Raw genomic sequence first — 19,922 nt, 5'->3', positions numbered from 1 at the left:
TTATTATTTAGTTTCGATATACCTCATAATTCAAAAATAGTTTTAAATTAATTCTTTAAGATAATTTTTTGTGAAATAATTAAATTTAGTATATATTATTATAGATGTTCAATTCAGTCCGTACTCAAATTTTTTGTTTAAATTATATTAAAATAATTTCTATTTAAATTTAATTTAGTTCAAAAATAAAAAATTCTAAGCTAAAATTTTCTTGATTTAGCCTAAAAATCAAGATTTTTAATTTCTTTTTTTTTTTAATTTTTCCTAAAATAAAATAAATTAAACATTTTCCAATAAATATAAGCATTTGAGAATTAATCATTAGTCAAATAACTGAGTTTCTTGGAAGCTATCTTGGTATATATCCAACACGCGAAAGTTTGATCCAAGTCTTCACCTGATGTTCACATTACAGTTTTGTTCAGACAGAAAATCACTCCCTCAACTTGCTGTTTAAATAATTTTAATTCTTAATCTTCATATGATGTTAATTAAAAACGAAATTAAATAACTTGCCTCATATAATTATATATGTCCACTGATGCTTATCTAATCTGGAAACCACGAGGGAATGGAACATTATGGATTCACATTGGCTTAGAGATGTTAAAATCAACATGACCTAATTGTTTGTGCCGTTTACAGCAGAGTATAGAAGCCAGATACATACATCAGCTGACTATTATTCAATTTGGAGATTTCTGCAATTTGTTTGTTAATTTAAATTACAAACACTCAACTTGGAGATTTTACTTTATTTCAATATTAGCTTCTTCATATACATCCATCCAATGCTTTTGTTTTCACCCTCTTCTGTTTTGAAAAAAATAAATAAATAAGTTGTCCTTCTCGGTCATTACTTGCTAATTATTTTCTAATAGAGTTAAGCTAACTTCATAATTATATATAGTATAACCATTAATCCTAAATTAATTTATGATGAAATTTAACGCTTCAAAATTTGGTTATAACTAATTTGAATGTATTTTAACTTTTTTTTTTTTTCAAAGGTAATTCATTCGTTAAAAAATCATAAAAAATTTAAAATTTATAAGTAAAGGTCCAAAACCTATAAAATAAACCCATTAAGTTGAATTTTAAGAGTCAGGATCAGGAGAAAGGGAAAAAAAAAAAAACCCCCACTTCTCTACTTAAAAAATTTGATAGAGTCATTGCTTTTTTTTCTAAGCATATCGAGCATTTCCGGCGATAGAGCTGAAGGAGTTTATTCTTTCAAAGACCATTGAAACCTAAACAAATCTATTGAAAATCAAAGTGTAAATGCAAGCAATATAATGGTACTGGTATGAAGAGTCGGGATTTGAACAATTAGTTTGAGAAAAGACAATGATATTGGATACTCTCACAGGGAAATGTAACACTTTTTCAATCGCATCAAGCAATCATCTGACTTCTAAATTATCGGTCTAGCAAAGAAACGAGAGCAGAATGGCAAGCCCAACTAGTCTTCTTCACTTTGAGAATAGAACAAGTAAAAACACTAACAGACAGACACAGGACAAGTCAAAAGCAAGCTCTTACTCTAGAAAGAACTATCTGTCAAAAAACCAATGACACCAACAAAACTATATATAAATTCTTCTAAAAGGTAAAAGAGAAACTCATATTTGAGCGAGGGGAAAGGGAGGAGTCACTTCGGAAAAGATAGGGACAACTGATGGAAAGGAAGGAGTCACTTCAGAAAAGACATAAAATTTCATTTATATTTTTTGCTTATTTAAAAGAGCATTATGTTTGATACACTAATCTAATAGAAAACACAACTTTTAATAGCACCTTTCAAAGGTATTTTTTAATTTTTAATTTTTAATTTTTTTATTTTTGAGATCAAAGGGAAGTACATTCCATTTTCCCTGTTACTTCGAAACTGAACTCCACTTGGCTAGACTACTAACATACCTAAATTAATATAAAAAAATTAAAGCCTAATTGCTTAGAATGTAGTGAAAAGTTAAGCAATGCATTGGTGGGTACGCCAGGCCCTAGCTGTAGTGCAACGCAAGGGCGACGAGCGAGAGCCCCAGTAGCAAGCTACTGTTATGGACCCTCCCCATAAAAAAAGTAATTTAATATCATGTGGGCCAATGGCCCACGTATCAGATATTAAACTGATAAGAACAGATACTACACTTGATCTTAGCCAAAAGGCCGAGAAAGGTATGAGTTTCAGACTTGTGTCAGCCATTCTTTATACTGACGATTTCCCATTATATGTATGTTGTGCAAGCGATGTGGGATTCTTTTACTCACTGCTCATCACACCATTCCTCCTATATCTCTTCTTCCCCTACATCAATCTACAGGATTATCCTCAACAATAACCTCTTTAATTAATTAATTAATTAACGAATAAAAATTATTAAATTTAAATTTATCTTATTTATTAAATAAATTTAAAAATTAAGCTCAAATTCAACGTATTTGAACCCGATTAAATTTCTATGGAGTTGAGAATGGAACAGTTGAAAAATAGCTTGGCAGCAAGTGCTTTTCATTTCATGATTGGAAGAATGAATTTTCTTTGGGACTTGCCTGTGCTGCTCATAATTAACTATTAAGTGGATGGCCCATTTTAAGGTCAAAGGCCCATATGCACAATCTGGCCCAATATGTGGTCATGGTCTGAAGGACATTTACAAACAGACAAAGACGATGTCAGGTCTCCCATCATCTTACCTCATTTTCTGTTCTTTTTGTTTTTTTTCTCAATTCTAAAAAAATGAACAGACAATAATGAAATAAAACCACATCAATTTTGATGAATTGTTCATTATAAATTGGCATTTTATTTTTGTCTATATCCCACACACCCATGTGGATTTCAAAGTTAATTTCATCTCTATCTAGTCCTTTTCATTTGATACGATTTACTTTATAAATAAAAAAAATTAAATAAAATCTTATATAATTAAACATAAGTCACAACCAAAAATTGAAGGTCTTTTTCATATATATCAAAGAAATTCGTTTTATAAAAACAAAATTATTTTTATTTTACTTCAAATTATAAAGGGCTTTTTAAGAAATAAATAAAGTTCAAACACTTGTAGTTTTATTTACCCTGTTTGAAATAAATAAAAAATAGTAAGAATTAAATTTTAATTAACTAATATTTTTATTAATTTCTTATTTAAAATGAGAATTGATTTAAACAAAATAATGATTTTAAATGCAAAATTGACCTTAAGGAAGAATATATACATATATAATATAAATAAGAATCATATTGCAATAAGCTTTACCCTAATGGCATGTGCTCTCTAATCACAAACATAAACGAGTACAATCAAAATGAAAATAAATAATTAATTAATACGTTGTAAATTAATAGTATAATATTACATCATTGGTCGATTTACTCTCAATCTTACTTTGAGAGAGTTCATATTTTCACCTAACTTGACTTGTAAAAGGTTGAAATTGAAATATACTCTAAAGTAATTATTAATGATTTTTCTTCCTTTTTTTTTTTTTTAAATTGATGGGTTTGAATTCGACAATAAATTAATTGGTTGATTATATATTATTTTAAATAGTTATATATTATACTAGTTTTCCTGCATGATTTGTTTTTATTAGTAATATTTCATTTGTTTCAGTGTTTAAGAGTAAAAGTGCTGTAAATAATACAAGGATATTTAAAATATTATTATTAATAATAAGTGAGTTTTCATAATTTTAAAAAATTATTAAAATATTTTTATTTTTTTTATTAATAAAATAATTATTTTGTTTTTATTATTAAAAATAAATAAAAAATAAAAAAAATTTAAAAATTTAATTTTACCCTTAATAAATCTCTTTATTTAATTTGTTAGTATTATGATTATTAATAAATTAATTCTTACTGATGATCTGAGATCCAATAGAATAGGGTTTTATAAGGGTTTTTGTATTGAGAGATAAAACTTAAATCTTCTGAGGAGGGGACTCCCTTTTATCTATTTCGTCTTGCTTGCTGGTGATGTGTAAAGACTTCTCCAGGATTGGGTCACGCGTCTCTGCCATACAGATTCGGGCGTACGAGGGTATCAGGCGCCTGCCCCATGCGTAACGGCCTCTGATTCTCCTTGTGCGTACATTCGAGCGGATCTGCCAGGCTGTCTGGTGAGTATCATTCTGGATCCTGGATTGGGCCGAGAGTTGGGCTAGAGAGGAAAGGGCCTGTGATCGCGGACTGGGTCGATTTAAGCGAGAAAGTTTGGTCGAGCCCGTCCTTGAAGGTTGGGTGAGCCGGGCCTGCTTTGAGTACCAAGTAGATGGGCCTTTACTTTGTGGGCTTTAGGTGGTGGCCAAGGCCCTGGACCGGGGTGAAGAAATCCAGCGGTCATCAATTGCCCCTTCACCTTCTCGGTAGTAATCGCTCCAACTGCCGAGGGGGTGAATACCGAGAACCATTATGACTGCGCCTGTTCGTGTTCAGATGCCTTCATAACACCCTTTCATCTTTTTGTCATTGCTCAGTTTTTGAATCCTGTCTGCTCTTTCCCCTTTTTGGCTTTTCTCTATTCTCGGTGTTCTCTGCTATCTTTGCTTTCCTGTCACCGTCATCTGGTCATGCCTTTTCTTTCCTTTTCCGTGAATATCTTTTAAGATTCGGACATCGTTGGCCTAGAGTCTAGTATAACTCTGCCTTATGCTAAGGCCTTGGGCTCTGAGTATATATATCAGCGCTAGCTCTTCTTCATTCTCAAACCCTCTGTTGGAGCGAGAGATTCTTGTTTTATCTGTGAAGGGTCCATTTGATGCCTTTTTCAAACGGACAGAGGTGAGCTTGAGGTTACATTGCTTTGCTATCCCAGAGGTTTGCTTTAATCTTGCATTTGTCATCTTGCTAGAAAATAATTCTAACTTATCTCTGTTTTGGAACTTTTCTGCAGTACCTGAGATAGAGATGAGTCAGTTCAAAATTCTTGAGAATTTGAGGTTACCTCTAAGGGGTTTGAACGTTGCTTTGGAGATCCTTCTGGTAGGGCGGTCGATGGGTATGACCATTCGGCAAGTTCCTGAAACTACTTTACCCAGGTCGTCTGGCCGGCCTCCTCCTCTGCGTGTTGTCCGGGCTCCAAAGAGGTTCTGGGCTGTTGAAGGGTTTATTCTAACTTTGCCTTCCTTCGAGAGGGAAAAGGAAGTTTCCCCGATATCCTTGTCATCTACTTTTGATATAAATGGAAGTGGCGAAAGTGCTCAGCTTATTGTCCCCTTTGGAATGAAGTATTTGTATTATGAGAGACTGAGATCTGCTACACTCAGTCAAGCTTCCGGCGATGCCTTCGAATATATACTCTGTGACCCTCCTGAAGCCGTAACTAGAAAACTTATGTTTTCAGGGTACATTCGAACAAGCTCAGATATTATATCCTGTTCGTATGTACCATGAATCACATTTGGGCAACAGGGCGCCGACCTATAGGGGAACAGTGAGAGATGCTTATGGGAATCAACTTGTTCAGTTCTCCTATAATAACGAGACAGATCTTGGCCTTCCTGCTAAATTTGTTTTCCGAACTATGAGAATTCCTCAGGTCCGAAGACTGGGGTAGTGGGGTAGGTGATAATGATGTAAATGTAGATGATGAAGTATCCGAGCACATAAAACCTTTAAAGATAGCCTTTCATCCCATAGTGTAGGCCTTTGTAACGTGCTGTAATGTACTTTTCTTTTAATGAAATTCTTGTTTTTCATTCATACTTGAGCTGTTCTTCCTTTGTCGTGGGTGAAGTACTGAGACTGCTTTCTTCGTAGTTTTATCCAACCAAATTTTGCTTTGCTTTTTCCGAGCTGGACTGGCCATATTCGTGAGCTCTTGCTTTTAATCGATGAGCCGAGCTCCGGACTTACTTAGCCAACTGAGGTTTTGGTTAACTTTTTCCGAACTAGAATATCCGACCTGGAATCTATTTAGCTAGTCTGAGTTTTTCGTTTGCTCTTTCCGAGCTGTACCGACCGACCTGCGAGCTTACTTTCGGTTTACTTTGTCCAAGCGAGACTAATCCGACCTCCGAGCTCTATCTGTGTTCAATGATCCGAGCTCTAAGTTTCCTTAACTTTCGATTTTACTTTTTCCGAGCTGAACTGACTGACCTATGAGCTTTGCTTTTAATCAAAAAGGTTGAGCTTCTGACCCATAACTTTGTAAGATTCCGAGGCGTCTTCATCGCGTCGTTCTGGGCTCCTGGCCTTTGCTTAATGATGATCCTTCTTAGGTGATGGGCTGGTCTGACCTTTATCATGCTTCCTCCTGTTTGTCTCCTTGGGCTTTTCTATGACTTATTCTTTTACTGCCTGAGCAGTGATGATGTGCATTTTGCGCGTCAGGTCGTCCTGAGGGAGAGATTCGACTGGAGCTCGGTTTTAAGGTTTTGACAACTTGTTTGTCTTATGCGAATAGCGTGCGGGCCTTCAGCTGATAGGCCATTGTCGTGGGCCTGGCCCTTTGTAGAGGTGGAGAAGCCCAGTGGTCATCTCCTTGCCCCTTTACCTTCTCGCCGGTTACTATCTAACCGTTGAGAGGGTAAACTTCGAGAGCAATTAATGATCGCGCCGCTCCAAGACAAAACTGCTCAGAACAACGTTTCATCTCATCATTGCCTTTCCCTTCGAATTCTCCCTGTCTTCTGAAGAAACTCGCTCTCTTCTTCTCTCTGTTTTCTTGCAACTTCTTCTGTTTCTTCCATCTTATTGTGCTTTCAGGTACGCTTCTTTGCTCTTCTATGGAGGGTCTGAAGCTCCCCGATGTCGTTAATATTAGGTCGCATATTACTTCTTCCAACATAACTAAGCACATTTCCCAGAGGCTCTTAGATACTCCTCTATATCTCATTCGAGCGCTTTTTGAAAACGAAAGGATAGTCCTTCCTAACCCTCCTCCTCCTGGTTTGATGGATCCCCAAAGGGGTCGCTGTATAGTGTTCTTTCTCAAACAGAGGGATTTCGGTCTACCATTTCCTTTTACCCCTTTCTTTATTGAGGTTTTCGAGTACTTCGGGGTAACCCCTCGGATGTTATCCCCAAATTCCATTTTGTCTCTGTCCTGTTTTAAGTCTATCTGCCTGAGTTGGGGTTTCACCCCCACAACGTGTCTGTTTGTCACGTTTTTCCATCTGGTTAGGGCTGTTCAGAATTTTTATTACTTTTCCCCCCGTAGTGGGTTGTCTCTTTTTACGGGCTACAAGGATTCCATAAAGGGATGGGTAGAGAATTTCCTTGTGGCGGAGCTGAAATTAGAGTCCGCCCGATCGTGGGAGGTGGATCTAAGTTGGGAGGAGGTCCATCCGGGTTGCAACGAGCTGCCCCAATTGAGCCTTATTGAGCAGGTGGGGTTGCTTCGATTGACTTCCGTTGAAAGGAAGTATGACGTCGAGAAGTGTATGTTCGTGTCCAATCTTAGGGATATCCGGGACACGGGTATATTGCTTTGTCCAGCGATTCTATTTCTTTTTTGCTCATGATATCAGAAAGTATGCTGACTCTTTATAATTTCGTGTTTTTTGCAGCTTCTGAGGTTAAAATGGATGAAATCAAGCTCCCCAAGAACTTTGTCTTGTCTCGAGATAATATGCACGCAGTTTTCGACGCTTTTTCGGCTGGGCGTTCGGTGTCTGAGGCTGCTGCGGAGGTGGTTCAAGCTGTTTCCTCCAAAAAGGTTAGCCGACCTCCTGCCAAAGCTTCTTCTCGAGCTTCTAAACCAAGCTCTCGCGGCGCCAAGTCGCGTCGGCCAGCTAGCCGTGGTGGATCGAGCTCAACTCTTAAGCCTGCTGAAGGTTCTAAATCTACTCCAGCTTCCTCAGAGGGCGTGAGGGGAGCCTCCCTAGCCATTGTGGAGCAGACCCGAGTCGTTGAACAAGAGTCAGGTCTTGTCCATTCTCCTGAGGAGGTGTCAGAGGGAAAATCTAGGTCCCCCGTTTCTGAAGACAAGGAGGCCTCTGGGACAGGGATAGAGATCATCCTCATTGAGGACCAAATCCCAGATGTTCCTACCCAAGGTGTCCCTGCCTCTGTGGGGACTGGGCCTGAGGGATCTGAAGGCATTCTACTAAAGACCGGGGATAAGCGCCCAGCACCTTCTGGAACATCTTCCCCATCTCCTGCTCGAAAGAAATCCAAGGCTACCACAGGATCTTCTCCAGCTCTTCCTCCCATTGGGAAGGGGAAAGGTGTTCCTGTTGTGCCTTTGTTGTCTCCTTCTGACAACGCTCTAAACGCGTCGGACATTACCTCTGAATCTCCAGCCAGTGCTGTTGCCGAACTTCTTAGAGAGCGAATGTTCGGCGGAATTACCGAGGCCTCAGATCCGCGTCTTCTTGCCCTGACTGGTCTCTTAGCCATTTCTACCAAGGAACAAGCGTCCTTCCGGTCTCGCTCTCGTGATGAGCTCGGATCGACGATTAGGGAGATGCTTCTGATGGTAAATTACTTTTCCACTTCTCTCTTAGTTTGCTTTATTTCTTTCTCTTGACGATTGTTATTCCGTACTAGGTGACGAGCCTCTTTATGGAGGTGGATGTTCGTGATCACTCCTTTCGGGAGTCTGTAGACCGTCGGATTGAAGAGGCACGTCTGGATGAAAATTTATCTGCAACTAGTGACGCCAGGGGTAACCTTGCAGCAGCTCGGGAGCATATCCAGTCCCTCCAGGCAGAGTTGCACTCTGCGCTGGAGGCCATTAAAAAGGCTGAGGAGAAGGCGGCTGAGACAGCAGAGCACACCAAATCTTTAGAAGCAGAGCTGTCTCATACTCGCAAGGTTCTCAAGGAGTCTGATGAGAGAGCAACTGCCGTGGAGGCTCATTGTGCAGAAGTTTTAAAGCAGCTGTCCTCTATGACAGGGGCCCTTCAAGAGAGAGATGAGGCTGTGAGCCAGAAAACTGAGGTCCAGCGTCAATATGAGGCCTTAAAGGCTGATTCTGAAGGACTGCAGGTTCATCTGAAGGAGGTGAAAGCTCAGAAGGAAGAGGCCCTAGCTCGGGTAGAGGTCCTTGAGCGGGAGTTGAGTACGAGCTCTGATCGTATCAGAGACCTGGCTTCGTCGGCTGAAGAGTTCAACCTTCGCTACCAACAGCTCAACCATGAAGTCAGGACTTTGGAACGTAAGTGTTCAGCCCTGCTCAAGGTAGTAAAACATGTTGAAGACAAGGCTCAGCTAGAGCGTGAGCAATGTATAGCGGAGTATCAGGAGTCTGATGAACTGAAGAGGAAGATCGAGCAGGCCTGTGAGGCTCACCTTCAGGATTACAAAGATTCTGCTGAATTGAAGGCGTTTGTAGCTGAGGCCTGTGAAGCGCATCTTGATGAATATAAAGCTTTCGCTGAGATGGGGTCGGCTATTTTTAAGAAGGCCTTCCGTATGTACGTAACCGGTTACAATCGAGGTTTAAGGGAAGCTAGACAGGCTCCTGATATTCCTTTGGAAAAGCTTCGTAAGCCTGAGGTGGATTCAGATGGCGAGCCGGTGTTATATGGGGAAGATGATTTCCCTATGCCCAGAGGGGATTGTCGCGTCACGGGCCGACCATCTGTGTCTTCTTCAGAAGGATCCGAGTCGGAGGGGGAGGACGAGGAAGTCCTTGGGTCAGAGGGAGATGACCCTAATTCTGAGGAGGACCCCCACCTAGGGTCAGAGATTGCCCGTGTTGTTAATGTTGAGAGGCCTGATCCAAAGGAGGCCGTGCTTCCTCCAGATGTAGTTGTAAACCAAGATAGTGTAGGCGAGGATGTTCTCACAGATGTGAGTCCTTTAAGGACTATTTTTCCTTCCACCTCGTCCGAAAATAAATTGTAACAGCTATTTTAATGAAACTTTGATTCCTTTTTTCTTGAACTACTCTTGTTCTTCATATCTATCTCTGCTTTTCATACTTGTAATATTTGCACTATATATTCTCATTTATAAGCTCGTTCCCTACTGAATCAGTCTTAAGTTGTGAGCTCAGTTCTTAGCTAGTTGTCTGAGAGATCAAGTCTCATGTCTTTTTAATAGCGACTAAAGTGTCTGTTTTTCTGTTTTTTTTAACCCTTTCTTCTTGATTGTGACTTTGGATGTCTGTTCCAGGCAAACTGATTTGGGCTTTGGGTATAGCCCTTTTACCTTCATTTATCTTCCTGCTGATTTCGTCGTTTATGAGCCTTTTTATAGAGGGAGCTCAGCTTTTTGCTCGGCCTTTATACTTTGAGCGTTAGGGTACAGGACTATCCGAACTGGGGGCTCGGCCTTTTCTTCTTACCCAGGCTTTAAGTATTAGCAGTTATTTCGAGGTCGGTGTTTTTTAGCTGTTATGCCCCGAACCTCTTCAAGAGGTCGGAACCCCTTTGGGAGGTCGGAATCCGATTTTTGCTTGATAGCCTTGAGTCCTTCTTTTTTGTGAAGGTGGAACAGTATTTTTATAAGTTGTTCCTGCATATGATATGAGAAGTTTGTACTTCGGGAGGTTTTTGGGACCTTCACCGACCGTTCTTGTTTTGTTTTTCCGGGAGTTCTTAGGGGATCCCGGTTTTCATGCTCTGGGAGGTCCCTTAAGGTCCTCACCGGCCATTTTTGTTCCGGGGTGACCTCGGGGCCCCGCCGGCTGCTTTTTGCTTCAGGAGATCTTACGGGATCCTGATCTTTTTTGTTCCGGGGTGACCTCGGGGCCCCGCCGGCTTTTTTTTCTTCAGGAGATCTTACGAGATCCTGGTCGTTTTTGTTCCGGGGTGACCTCGGGGCCCCGCCGACTGTTTTTTGCGCCAGGAGATCTTACGGGATCCTGGTCGTTTTTGTTCCGGGGTGACCTCGGGGCCCCGCCGGCTGTTTTTTGCGCCAGGAGATCTTACGGGATCCTGGTTATTTTTGTTCCGGGGTGACCTCGGGGCCCCGCCGGCTATTTTTGTGCCAGGAGATCTTACAGGATCCTGGTCGTTTTTGTACCTTCTTGAGGTTTTGCACAATATTCAGGCACATTGGCCTTACTGTCGCTTCGTCATCTCAGCTGGTTTTGTGTCTATCTGAGGTCTTGTTTTTCAAGGGGTCTCTCTGAGCCCTATTCGTTCTTTTTCACGGAGGAGTATTATTCACAAAGATAATCACATTGTATAAACAAATTTATTCACTCATGTGTGTCAGAATACAATGTTTTTCTTTACAAATATATTAAGGGAAATACCTCTTTAAGTGCTGGATGTTCCAAGCGTGGGGCTCAGGGTTTCCTTGCATATCTTCGATCCGGTATACCCCTGGCTTGACCACTTTTGTCACTCTGAATGGACCTTCCCAGGTCGGTGCTAACTTGCCCGCGGCCGCTCTTTTCCCTGTAGCTTCTAGGTTTCTTAATGCCAGGTCTCCCACTTTCAAGCTTCTCTCTCTAACCTTTTGGTTGTAATATCGTGCTGCCCGTTGTTGATAAGCAGCAGTTCGGATTTGGGCTTCTTCCCTAACTTCTTCGAGAGCATCTAGGTTGCTTCTTAACTTGTCCCCATTAGTGTCTTCACTAACGAATTGGACTCGATGAGTGGGAATCTGCAACTCGACTGGGACTACAGCCTCCGTGCCATAAGCAAGTGCAAAGGGTGTTTCTTTAGTGGGTGCTCTGGGAGTGATTCGGAGTGCCCACAGGATACTGTTGAGTTCTTCAGCCCAATTCTCCTTTGCGCCATCTAGCCGTTTCTTTAACCCTTGGAGGATAGCTCTGTTAGTGACTTCTGTTTGGCCATTAGTTTGAGGATGGGCCACAGAGGAGAATTTGTGCCATATGCCCATGTTCGTCGTGAAGGCTCTGAAGGTACTGTAGTCAAATTGTCTGCCATTGTCTGAGATAAGCACTCTAGGTATGCCGAATCTACAGATGATATGCCCCCACACGAAATCTATCATCTTGCGAGTTGTGATTGTGGCTATCGCTTCTGCCTCTGGCCATTTTGAAAAGTATTCTACAGCCACCACTATGAATTTCCTTTGCCCCGTAGTCTTGGGGAACGGTCCCAGGATATCGATTCCCCATTGTGAGAAAGGCCATGGACTGAATATGCTTGCTTGAGGAGTGGCAGGGGTTCTGATGGCATTAGCAAATCTCTGACATACGTCGCACTTCCGGACAAACTCTTCTGCTTCTTTTTTAACAGTGGGCCAATAGTATCCTTGCCTGAATACTTTGTTGGCTAATGTTCCTGCTCCCTCGTGGGCTCCACATATGCCTCTATGTATCTCTTCCATTACCTTTGTAGCCTCTTCCGGGCTCACACATCAGAGCCATGGACTGGATTTTCCTTTTCTGTATAAGGTCCCCCTTATTGCTTGGTAGTTAGCAGCACGAGCTGCTATCTTTCTGGCTTCATCTTTATCTTCGGGGAGCTCGCCCTTTTCCAAGTATCTCAGGTATGGGGTCATCCAAGTTGGGATTTGTTCTACCTGCAATATCGTGTTAGTTTTATTGAAAGCAGGTGTATGGACCTGTTGTATGTATACTTCATCGGGAAGCTGTTCCAGTTCTTCTTTGGATAATCGGCTGAGCAGATCTGCTTCCTCATTTTCCTCTCGGGGTATTCTTTGAAACCTGATGGTTACTCCTCGACCCATGAGCTCGGCTTCCAAAGTTTTTACTTTATCAAGGTAGTTCTGCATGACGGGGTCTCTAGCCTGATATACCCCCGTCACCTGGTTGATCACTAGCTGAGAGTCGCTATTTACCTCGAGGTCGGTTACCCCTACCTCCAAAGCTACCAACATTCCATTCACCAAGGCTTCATATTCTGCTACATTATTCGAGGCTTTGAACTCTAGACGTAGGGCGTAACACACCTTAAACTCCTCTGGCCCCTTAAGCATTATTCTGGCACCATTGCCTTCAGTGCTTGATGCTCCGTCTACATACAGCTTCCAGTTAAATTCTGGATGAGGCTCCCCTTCACACTGCTGTCTTGCTATCCCTGAGGATGATCCTCCCCGCTCCTCGTTGAATGAGCACTCTGCTATGAAGTCAGCCAAAGCTTGAGATTTTATAGCTGTCTTGGGTCGATATTCTAGACAGTAAGGGCTGATTTCTACGGACCAAGCCAACATCCGACCTGAAGTTTCCGGCCTGCGTAGAATCTTCTTTAAGGGTTGGTCCGTCATTACAACTCCTTGGTGGCCCTCCAAGTAAACCTTGAATTTCCGAACTGCTAGCAGTAGGGCGTAAGCCATTTTTTCAATGTTTGAGTATCTGACCTCGGTATCTCTGAGTACCTTGCTGACGTAAAAGACGGGTTTCTGCTCCCCCTCTTCCACCCTTACTAACACTGCGCTGACTGCTTGTTCTGAGGCTGCCAAGTATATCAGAAGTTCCTCTCCTTTTACAGGGCTGCTGAGTACATGGGGCGAGCTAAGATATTTCTTAAGCTCTGTGAAGGCTTTTTTGCAGTCTTCCGTCCACTCGAAGTTCGGTACTTTTCTCAACTTTTAGAAGAACGGCAAGCACTTTTCTGCCGATCTTGACATGAATCGGTTGAGCGCCACTACTCTCCCAGTTAGTCTCTGGACGTCCCTTACACAGGTCGGCTCTGGCATATTCAATATGGCTTCCACCTTCTCCGGATTAGGCTCGATGCCTTTTCCGCTTACCATGAATCCCAGGAATTTTCCTCCTCGAATAAAAAAAGCACACTTTGCTGGGTTCAACTTCATTCTGTACTGGTTTAATACCCCGAATACTTCCCTCAAGTCTGCCATGTGCTGTTGGAAGTTTGGGCTTTTGACCACCATATCATCTACATAAACTTCTACATTCCTGCCAATCTGATTTTTGAAGATTTTATTCATCAATCTTTGGTACGTTGCCCCGGCATTCCTCAATCCGAATGGCATAGCTCTGTAGCAATAAGTCCCATCTTCAGTTATAAACGAGGTCTTTTCCTCATCCGACCTTTCCATTGGGATTTGATGATAACCAGACATAGCATCCAAAGAAGACATATAATCAAAACCGGCTGTAGAGTCGACCATTTTATTAATGTCAGGAAGTGGATAACAATCTTTAGGGCAGGCCTTATTTAGGTCAGTAAAATCTATGCACATCCTATATTTGCCATTGGCTTTTTTGACTAATACAGGATTTGCTAACCACTGCGGGTACATAACTTCCCTAATAAAGCCTGCCTCCTCAAGTTTCTGCACCTCTTCCCTGGTGGCCTGCTGCTTCTCTCTTCCTACTACTCTCTTCTTCTGTTTTACTGGCTTGGCTTCGGGGAGTACATTCAGCTTGTGTGTCATTACCGTGGGGTCAATTCCAGGCATGTCGGAGGGCTTCCAGGCGAAACTAGACGCATGACCTCGGATCAGGGCCATGACTTCAGCTTTTTGTTCTTTAGTGAGGCTGGCGTTGAGACTAAAGACCTTTTCTACCTCTGCTTCTGATAAAGGGAAGGTCTCCAGCTCCCCCACCGGTTCTGTCCTGGCCTCTGTTTTCTCATCCCGAACCTCTAGGACTTCCGAGTCAAGAGCCTCTCTGATGGAGCTTGGTTCTGCTACTGTGGCTAAGTATACTGCTCTTGCCTCTTCCTGGCTGCCTCGGACTATTCCCACTCCTTCTTCTGTTTGAAATTTAAGCGCCAAATACCTGATACTGGTGACGGCTTCGAAATTGAACAGCGCAGGCCTCCCCAAGATCACATTATAGCTTAACGGAAGTTTGACCACTAAAAATACCTCGTGGTGAGTACGAGTTCTGGGTGCTTCGCCCAAGGTGAGAGCCAGCTTCACCTTCCCTTCTACGACCACCGGTATCCCTCCGATCCCCTTGATTGGTGCCTGGTCTCGGACCAACTGTTCTTCCGGAATTTCCATCTGCTGAAAAACCCGGTATGGTAGCAAGTTGACTTTACTTCCGTCATCCACTAAGACCTTCTTTACCCGATAATTGTGAATGACGGCCTCAATGACGAGCGCGTCATCGTGGGGCATCTGAATACCCTGGGCATCGTCTGAAGAGAAGGTGATTGTCATGGGAGAGTGGTCAACGATCTGCATGACCTCGGTGCTGCTGGTCTCTCCCTCCCGATTTCTCTTCTTCCCTCGGCGGCCCATCCATCCCCCCGCTCCTCCAACAATCATGTTGATGGTCCCACTGGATCCATCGTTCATTGGTCCCGCTCCTGTTCTCCTCGACGCCTGAACCGCCGGGCTGGATTGAGGCCTTTGTCCCTCTGATTTCTTTACAAAATTCTTTAGGTGCCCCCTCTTTATCAACCTCTCGATCTCTGCTATCAACTGGAAGCAGTTTTTGGTATCGTGGCCATGCGTCCGATGATACTGACAGTATTTGTCAGGATTCCGATGATCTGCTTCCGACTTCATAGGTTTGGGCCACTGGAGAAAATCCTTATCCTGGACAGCCATGAGCACCTCGGCTCTGGACGCATTTAATGGAGTCGGCTTTTCAGGGACCCAAGGGGGAGGCATCCTTGGCTCAAGGGCCCGTGGAGGGGGAGGCCTTTGCTCCCTTCGCTCCCAGGCCTGCTTGTATGGCTCGGGCCTCTTGCCGTGTTTCTTTTCATGTTTCTCCGGCCTCCTTTCTTCTGAGGCTTTTTCTTTTCCTGCCATCCTTTTGGCAAATCGGCTCGTTACTAAGGTGTCATCCTGCCTTATATACTTCTCCGCTCTCTGCATCAGCTCGGCCAGGGATGTGGGAGGCTTCCTGCTCAAGGAACCGAAGAACTCGGCAGAGGTCGTTCCCTTTTGCATTGCCTCTACCGCCCTTCCTTCATCAAGATCGGGAATCTGCAGGGCCTCCGTATTGAAACGAGCGACATACTCTCTGAGTGATTCACCCTCTCTCTGCCTTACTGTCTCCAAGTAGCTCGTCTTCCTCTCCGCTGGCACTCCGGCTATGAATCGACTGATGAAGCGAATGGCTAAGTCTCCAAAACTCCTGATACTTTTGGCCTCAAGGCTGTTGAACCACGCCCGCGCTGGTCCCGAGAGCGTCGTTGGGAATACTTTACACATTAAGGCATCAGACAGAGTTTGCAACTCCATGAAGGTCTTATAGTTCATGACGTGCTCCCTCGGGTTACCAGTTCCATCATAAGCCGCCGTTGATGGCATCATAAACTTCTTAGGGACAGTCTCTTGCTGCACCCATTTTGAGAAAGGGGAAGAAGTAGGCAAAGAGGTTTGGCTTTGGTCTTTCTTACCTAACTCGGCGAGGAGCTGTTCTCTCAGTTTCTTCAACTTTTGGTCCACCTTCTCGTCTTCTGGGCTGAGTTTTTTCTCCAGGTGGTACTCCTCCTCCTCTGCTTCGGTTCCCGTCCACCCGGTTATTTCGGCGAAATAGTTATCCACCTCCTCATTTTCTATCATCTCTCTCGCCCTCCTCCCATGGATTCGGGCCTCCGGTCCTTCCCCTTCGCCGGCTCTTCTCCCTCTTTCTTCAGTATCGCGGCTGCTGGTTTGAAGACGGTCAGGTGCAGGTCGGGGGTCATTGGTCTGAGGTTCCTCTACAACCGGGAGTGTATTTGCTGGGGTGTTGAGGCCTCTCTGTTGCATTATCTGCCCCAACCAGTGGGCGGTATTCTGTAACTGGAAAGCCATGTTTTGAAGATCTTGGTTAGACAAGGTGATGGCGGGAGTATTCCCTGCCAAACTTGGCGAGGGATTCAGAGGAACAGGTGTTTGGTTGTTTAATGTCGTAGGACTAGAAAAGGAGAATTGTTGCCCCTCTTGGGCAGAGCTTAGGTCATTTGGGACGTTAAGGTTACTTTCGTGGTGATTAGCCATCGTGGATCTCAATGGGTTTCTTTAAGAGTGAAAACTCCGGTGATGAAAAGATCTTCGTCGGTCCCCACAGACGGCGCCAATTGATGATCTGAGATCCAATAGAATAGGGTTTTACAAGGGTTTTTGTATTGAGAGATAAAACTTAAATCTTCTGAGGAGGGGACTCCCTTTTATCTATTTCGTCTTGCTTGCTGGTGACGTGTAAAGGCTTCTCCAGGATTGGGCCACGTGTCTCTGCCATACAGATTCGGGCGTACGAGGGTATCAGGCGCCTGCCCCATGCGTAACGGCCTCTGATTCTCCTTGTGCGTACGTTCGAGCGGATCTGCCAGGCTGTCTGGTGAGTATCATTCTGGATCCTGGGTTGGGCCGAGAGTTGGGCTAGAGAGGAAAGGGCCTGTGATCGCGGACTGGGTCGATTTAAGCGAGGAAGTTTGGTCGAGCCCGTCCTTGAAGGTTGGGTGAGCCGGGCCTGCTTTGAGTACCAAGTAGATGGGCCTTTACTTTGTGGGCTTTAGGTGGTGGGCAAGGCCCTGGACCGGGGTGAAGAAATCCAGCGGTCATCACTTACATTTTTAAAAATTTATTAAAGTTAATAAAATAGTTTTTTATTTAAAAAAAATAAAAAAATAAAAAAATAAAGAATAAAAAAAGAAAAGAAAATTCTCTTTAAAAAAGAAAGAGGGTGGGGAGAAGAAAAAGAATAAAAAAAGAAAAAAAAGAAATTTAAATTTTTATTATATTTTTAATGATAAAAATAAATGAAATTAAATAAAAAATTATTTTGTTGATAAAAAATATTTAATATATTTATTAAAATCATTAATAATAATAATAATATTTAAAAATTAAATAATAAATCTTTCAATAATATACTTTTTAACCGTTTTTTATTGGTTAGTATAATGGGCTGAATTTTTCTTTTTTAAAAAATATATCATATGTTAATTTTTTTTTTACCTTTGAGAAATGAAAAAAGCGAATACTCGAATATTAATTTTAATTGTTCATTAAGAAATTAGTGGGGCCCTTATATGGATAGAAATGCCCTGCACCACAGACCATATCAACCTATTGCAAAAAACACGCTTATGTAGATAATTTAATGAAAAATATTTATTGGAAATATATGTATACATATCAAAAGATCTTATCGATATAAATTAAAGTTCTATTTATTTATTATTTTAAATTCAAAATCTAAATAAAAATTAAATAATAAAAAATTATTATATTTTTTATTCAAAAAAAAAACTATTATATTCTTTTATATTTAAGGATTCTTATAAAAGAAAAGCTTTGCTGAACCATCTCCTCTCTTTGTTTAAAAAAAAAGAACCAACATCTTCTCTAATTATCACAAATACAGAGAAAGAAGCAAAGCAGAGAGCAAGAGTAGGAGGCTTCACTTCGTCATGGAGACTAACGAAAAGCCTCCACTTAACAATACTACGAGAAGATCTTTACTGGTTTTCAACTGCATCCTTTTAGCTTTAGGCAACTGCGGTGGCCCTCTCATAATGCGTCTCTACTTCCTCCATGGAGGCAACCGTGTTTGGCTCTCAAGCTGGCTTGAAACAGCCGGCTGGCCAATCATTTTCATACCCCTTTTCATAAGCTACCTACACCGCCGCCGCTCCAACAAACCCACAACTAAACTCTTCTACATGAATCGTCATCTGTTCATCGCCGCCACCGTCATCGGTTTACTCACCGGCCTTGACGACTATCTTTACGCTTATGGGGTAGCTCGTCTTCCAGTTTCAACATCTGCTTTGATCATTGCAACCCAGTTGGGGTTCACTGCTGGTTTTGCGTTTCTTTTGGTTAAACAAAAGTTCAATTTTTATTCAATAAACGCGGTGGTTTTGTTGAGCGTTGGGGCTGGTGTCTTAGCTTTGCATACGAGCAGTGATCGGCCGAAACATGAATCTAACAAAGAGTATATTATGGGGTTTATTATGACGCTGGGGGCTGCAGCTTTGTATGGATTTGTCTTGCCATTGGTGGAGTTGACGTACAAGAAGTCGAAGCAGGAAATTAGCTATACTCTTGTGATGGAGATTCAGCTGGTTATGTGTCTGTTTGCTACTGTCTTTTGCACCTTAGGGATGCTGGTTAACAAAGACTTCAAGGTTTGTATTTTTACCTCTAAACTCTCTCTCTCTTGCCGGCCTCCGTTTATTTCTAGTCTCATTATGAATATATTTGCTTTAGAAAATTGGAAAATTCTTTCATGCATAGGTGCAAGGGTAGACATTAAATTAATGTGGAAAGTGAGTAAATGATTAAAAAATGTAATAATAAAAAGTGAAGGAATAGGATGTAATTATGGAAGTTTTAATATGTGATAAAAAAATTTATAGAAGTTTAATAATGAGGTTAAAGAAAAAGAGTTCATAATTTGCCAATGGAAAGCGAAAATGATGGAACATGGCAACCGCAAGTCCACTTCAAAAAGTGACCACCGACTCTAGTGGACTAACGCTGAGTAGCTAAGAATTTCTATTCTTTTAGAATGAGCAATTCTCATACAAATACTAATATCTCATATAATAATATTATAATAATTCTAAAAATAAATTAGAAAAAATGTAAAGTCTAATGGATACATACGTGGATATTGTGCAGGTGATTCCAAGGGAAGCAAGAGACTTCGGGCTTGGTGAAACAAAGTATTACGTGGTAATAGTGTGGAGTGCAATAATCTGGCAGGCATTCTTCCTGGGAGCCATCGGAGTCGTCTTTTGTTCCTCGTCTTTGTTATCAGGAATCATAATAGCTGTTCTCCTACCACTCACAGAGATCCTGGCTGTCATTTTCTACCAAGAGAATTTTAAGGCAGAAAAAGGCGTTGCTCTTGCGCTTTCTCTTTGGGGTTTTGTTTCTTACTTCTATGGTGAGATCAAACAAAACAAGAAAAAGAATCTTGCTCCTGAAACAGAAATGTTTCCATCTTCTAATCCAACGGCAAATGCTTGAACACATGCCAACGCTCCTGGATTGCTATCGTATGATTATTTGTTTGTCATGTATTCAGAATATATCAATCTTCCTGTCCTTCTGCTTGTTTACTACTCTAATGAGAATTTGGGAACAAATATCATACCAGAGAATAAACAAAAGTCTTTATTTTCGGTGGGTTTGAGCCTCTGGTTGTTTTTTCAAATCGTAACAT

The 19,922-nt window shown here is 42.0% G+C and overlaps 1 protein-coding gene and 1 non-coding gene across 2 annotated transcripts; one reads left to right on the top strand and one right to left on the bottom strand.

Moving 5' to 3' along the window:
• Positions 1-1,986: 1,986 nt before the first annotated feature.
• On the bottom strand, positions 1,987-2,182 carry LOC122722563. The gene has a single exon (XR_006349503.1). It is a non-coding gene; the product is annotated as a U2 spliceosomal RNA (small nuclear RNA).
• A 15,858-nt stretch (positions 2,183-18,040) lies between these two features.
• On the top strand, positions 18,041-19,881 carry LOC110606559 (purine permease 3). The gene is made up of 2 exons (XM_021745417.2): positions 18,041-18,879; positions 19,376-19,881. The coding sequence occupies exons 1-2, from the start codon at positions 18,160-18,162 to the stop codon at positions 19,724-19,726; spliced, it is 1,071 nt and encodes a 356-aa protein (XP_021601109.2). The 5' UTR covers positions 18,041-18,159; the 3' UTR covers positions 19,727-19,881.
• Positions 19,882-19,922: the final 41 nt, after the last annotated feature.

This window comes from Manihot esculenta, chromosome 18 (genome assembly GCF_001659605.2).
Source record: "Manihot esculenta cultivar AM560-2 chromosome 18, M.esculenta_v8, whole genome shotgun sequence".
Taxonomy (NCBI): domain Eukaryota; kingdom Viridiplantae; phylum Streptophyta; class Magnoliopsida; order Malpighiales; family Euphorbiaceae; genus Manihot; species Manihot esculenta.
This window is presented reverse-complemented; position numbering and strand designations above follow the sequence as displayed.